The sequence below is a fragment of the Anneissia japonica genome, unplaced genomic scaffold (assembly GCF_011630105.1).
Source record: "Anneissia japonica isolate Jap-2015-1 unplaced genomic scaffold, ASM1163010v1 scaffold27764_len1705_cov150, whole genome shotgun sequence".
Taxonomy (NCBI): domain Eukaryota; kingdom Metazoa; phylum Echinodermata; class Crinoidea; order Comatulida; family Comatulidae; genus Anneissia; species Anneissia japonica.
The window spans coordinates 1-1,705 of record NW_022725971.1 but is presented as its reverse complement, the minus strand read 5'-3'; the positions used below and the strand labels follow the sequence as shown (position 1 = coordinate 1,705).

The following is a 1,705-nucleotide window of genomic DNA, read 5'->3' as shown; positions in this document are numbered from 1 at the left end:
CGAGTTGACTTGTGGCCGAGTTGACTGTGGCCGAGTTGACTTGTGGCCGAGTTGGATCGAATTCGTCCAGGATACACAGGCATAGTGCTTTGATGAGTTTGTGATTAGTTAGAGGACTCGAACCTTAATTAACAAATCTAAAGGCTGTCATGTCCGGGATAGCTAGTCCATACATGTGAAATGAAAACCGGTCATTACTATTCAATTATCTTACAGATGAATTGTTACCGAAGTGAAAGGATTTATAAAATTTTAAATACTACTTTTAGAAAAGGCAACAAAAGTCATGTGTGCTGCACAGGCAGCACAGGCATATGACGGTAAGTAAAATTTTCTATTAAAGTAATAATTTTTTTAGGAACAAATAATACATGTACTGTATTTGTATTATGTAATGCCTTGGTGAATAAATTTATGCAATATGAATAACAAATAATTTTTTTTTATTCAGGTTACAAATGTTATGGTTTAATTTTAACTATTTTGTTTTGAAATATTCCAGTGGTGATTTGTCATTCAGTGTTGTTTTTTTTTTTCAAATTGTTTACATTCCAGAAACATTGGATCGTTCATCCCTACATTACGCAGCCAGTCGGGGTCAACTCCTTGTATTACATGCACTGCTCACACGTGGAGATTGCGTGAACACGCTCACTATTGATGGGATTACTCCACTCCATGATGCTTGCAGTACGGGACATGTGTACTGTGCACGCAAACTTATTTCTTCTGGTGCCTGGGTAAGTCTTCTGTTCCATCCTTAAAGATATACCTTGAGAAAAGCTGATTGGCTAGTTGTTTGATTAATTCACAACTGTTTTTTCCCCCTATAGATCAACCCCCAAGAGTACCATGAAGGTAGAACACCACTGTTTGAAGCCAGCATGAATGGACATATAGAGTGTGTAAAGGTTCTTCTAGAATCAGGAGGTCAAACCAATCCGCAACAGGCCAATTCTACACCTTTACATGAAGCAGCCATGCATGGTAAGCTTACCTTCGAGCTGTTATTTTAATATATAGGTTATATTTTTACTCTAATTATTTTTATATTTCAGTTTTTATTTATTGCTATTAATATTGTTAAGAATATTATTATTAATAATATTATTATAGATAGTGTAACAAAATGGTGCAGTCCACCCCCCTATTATAAATAGATTAGGCCACTCCCCAATGCTGGGAGCCGATTGGCTATCTAAAAATAGCTGGGTTGGGATCTTAAGACCCATCGCCCAGGACATGGGGTAGTTGAGCTCTGGATCTCATGAAGTTTAGAACTGGGAAATCCCGACGTTAGTGTTTAGTAAGGTAGGACCTGTAGTAATTCTATAAAATAGTTTATAGTCGAACTCAGTCATTAAGACTTGAGAGCCCAGTAAGGGACAGGCCTACTTATAGTTTAATTCCGTTGTTAACGGGAACCGGTCGGTGGCTGCTGTGTGCTCCGCATATATGACATTGTATTTGTTGTTGATAATGGTACCAGTTTTATTGACCCAATAAATGCTATGAGAAACTCAGTTAATTTTGTTTGAAGTTTATTCAATAGTCGATCCGTATTACCTGACGGCGTGTCCGACAGACTTACTTACGCAGGACTTAGACTAGACTGAGACTGCTTGGCCGAATCCGCCACAATATTAATATTATTACTATTATATGATATTTGAATTATTTGTTAATTTTATTTTTAATATTGACA

The 1,705-nt window shown here is 36.8% G+C and overlaps 1 protein-coding gene across 1 annotated transcript; it reads left to right on the top strand.

Moving 5' to 3' along the window:
* Positions 1-64: 64 nt before the first annotated feature.
* On the top strand, positions 65-987 carry LOC117112994 (ankyrin repeat and SOCS box protein 13-like; the record flags this gene model as incomplete). Its single annotated transcript, XM_033256213.1, is given in 3 exon segments — positions 65-320; positions 556-740; positions 834-987. Coding segments are annotated over 3 exon segments (373 nt in total), but the record flags the coding sequence as incomplete, so codon positions are not given.
* Positions 988-1,705: the final 718 nt, after the last annotated feature.